The 2,113-nt window shown below is 54.1% G+C and overlaps 1 protein-coding gene across 1 annotated transcript; it reads left to right on the top strand.

Moving 5' to 3' along the window:
• Positions 1-461: 461 nt before the first annotated feature.
• Positions 462-1,852, top strand: LOC107124997 (serine/threonine-protein kinase ULK2-like; the record flags this gene model as incomplete). Its single annotated transcript, XM_015428475.1, has 3 exons — positions 462-768; positions 1,280-1,425; positions 1,772-1,852. Coding segments are annotated over exons 1-3 (436 nt in total), but the record flags the coding sequence as incomplete, so codon positions are not given.
• Between the last annotated feature and the right edge of the window lie 261 nt (positions 1,853-2,113).

The raw sequence follows: 2,113 nt of genomic DNA, 5'->3' as shown, positions 1-2,113 counted from the left end.
GGCAAGCCCCAGAGTATGAGAGCCCCAAAGGGAGAGTTTGACCGGCTGATGGACTCTTCCCACTTGACTGAAAGCCGTGATTTTCTCTGTTGCTCAGGTGTGGTTCTCGGGCTGGTTTATTGACAGTCAGGGAGCCGCTTGCATAAGCTGTGTTCTTTCTCAATCCCCCGTCCCCTCTGTGGCTTGAACAAACAAACGGAGGGGGCCGGCCATCCTTGCCCTCGAACTTCCTGTTCTCTTTCCGCAGTGGGTTTTCTGAGAATGACTTTGTTTTGAAACGTTAGAGGGCTGGAGGGGCGGGGGCTGCCCGCCTTGGGGGAAGGCGGGGAGGGACCAGCCTCGGTTCAGCTGACCTGCTTTCCCGAGCTGCGGGATTGATTCTCCCAGCCAAGGCCGAAGTCCCCGGGTGCTCTTTGTGCGGGAAGCTCGCTGGCAGCTCTCCTTGTCCTCCGTCTCGCTTGGTGAGCAAGGCGGCTGGGAGCTGTCCAAGTGGTGCTCTGCACTGCAGAGTCCCGGGGCCCCCTTCGCCTCTTCCTGGGGTTCCCAGTAACTCCGGACAATGGTGCAGATTGGAGAGCAGCCGCTTCCCAGCCCGCATTGGTTTCCCCTCTCGCTGACTTGTGCCCTCAGGCAGTGCCAGCCCCCGGTCTCCCCCCGCAGCGAGACGGCGCCCATCCCGGTTCCCACCCAGCTGCGCAATTACCAGCGCATCGAGCAGAACCTGACCTCTGCCGCCAGCCCCGTCTCAAATCCTCACGGGTCACCAAGGTAAGATACGCAAGCCCTTCCTTTGTGTGCGCTCTGTCTCCTCGTCGGTTCAGCTCCTGAAAAGATAGGGTAGGGGCAATGGATGTTTCCCCCACTTTGCTTGTGTGCTGCAGAATTACGCGAGCGTGACTGGAAGCTCTGCAGGTCAGTAGCCAGAAACCCGAGGGGGGGGGGTGTCTAAAAGATACATGGGGTGGGGGAGGTCAGGCCAAACAGCAGAAACATGGTGCATCTGAATCCTTGTATCTGAAGTTTTTTAAGGTATAACATTTTAATCTAAGCAAGAGTGTTAAGTGCCTATCAGCCATCCCAGTCCATCTATTTGCCAGAATTCCGGAAGTAGGTTTACTTACTACTGAGTATTTGGAGGCATTCCCATCAGTGTTTTCTTGTTCTAAAAGGATAAAGGGGGTGGCCTGGAAGTGAGGGGAGCTAATGAAACTCTAGTTTCATTCGTAGATGTTGATGTTTGCAAAACGATGGTTTGTTCCCCTTTTGGACTCGTTTTCAGATCGGCTGTGGTCAGGCGGTCGAATACCAGCCCCATGGGCTTCTTGAAGACAGGCTCCTCTTCCCCAGTGCCGGCGGATGCCATGCAGGGCGTGGGGCGCAGGCTGTCCACGGGTTCCTCGAGGCCGTACTCTCCCTCACCATTAGGTAAACCTGTACATGAGCACCGGGGTGGGGAGGGAGAGAGAGTGATGATCCGTCCCAAGAGCTGGTAATGACTTAAATCCCAGCCTTCCTGGGATCTACCAAGCTGAAACTTATTGAACACTGAGCCAGTTTTCTGAGGTGTAATGGGAAGGGGGGGTGTAGGTGTGCCTGGTCTCCGGTGTCATGCTGAGCGTCGGAGGCGCGGCGTGACTTAAGAAAGACACATAATGATTAAAACGGTGCTGTAGTAAGATAGCCGTGAGGATTTTGTATGTTTTATCGAGCGTTCCATAAGCAAGGGAAAATCACTGCATATCCCTGTTTTTTTTTCCTGGCTTTTCCTCAGTTGGCACCATACCGGAGCAACTTGGACACTGCTGCTGTGGACAGCCGCAAGGACACGAAGCCAGGAGCCGGAACTCCTCAGGTGAGCAGACTTCAAGGACTGTGATGCAGTCCCGGTGGTCTTCAGGAAAGCCTAAAGCCCTCCACCCGCAATATGGAGATTGTAATTCCAGCCCACCTGACCGGGTTGGTGTAAGGACGGCATTAGAAGGCTGTGAAACGCTTCCCACTCTTCTGAGTGCAATTTTAAGTGTCGGGTACTATTATTGAATGATCAAGTAAAAGTCCGAACCCCCCTGGATCTAGGCAAACTTTAGCCTCATTTTTACAGGTGGAATTATTG

This window comes from Gekko japonicus, unplaced genomic scaffold (assembly GCF_001447785.1).
Source record: "Gekko japonicus isolate JY-2015 unplaced genomic scaffold, Gekko_japonicus_V1.1 scaffold16832, whole genome shotgun sequence".
Taxonomy (NCBI): domain Eukaryota; kingdom Metazoa; phylum Chordata; class Lepidosauria; order Squamata; family Gekkonidae; genus Gekko; species Gekko japonicus.
Note: the sequence above shows the minus strand (reverse complement) of the source record. Positions and strands in the feature narration are given on the sequence as shown.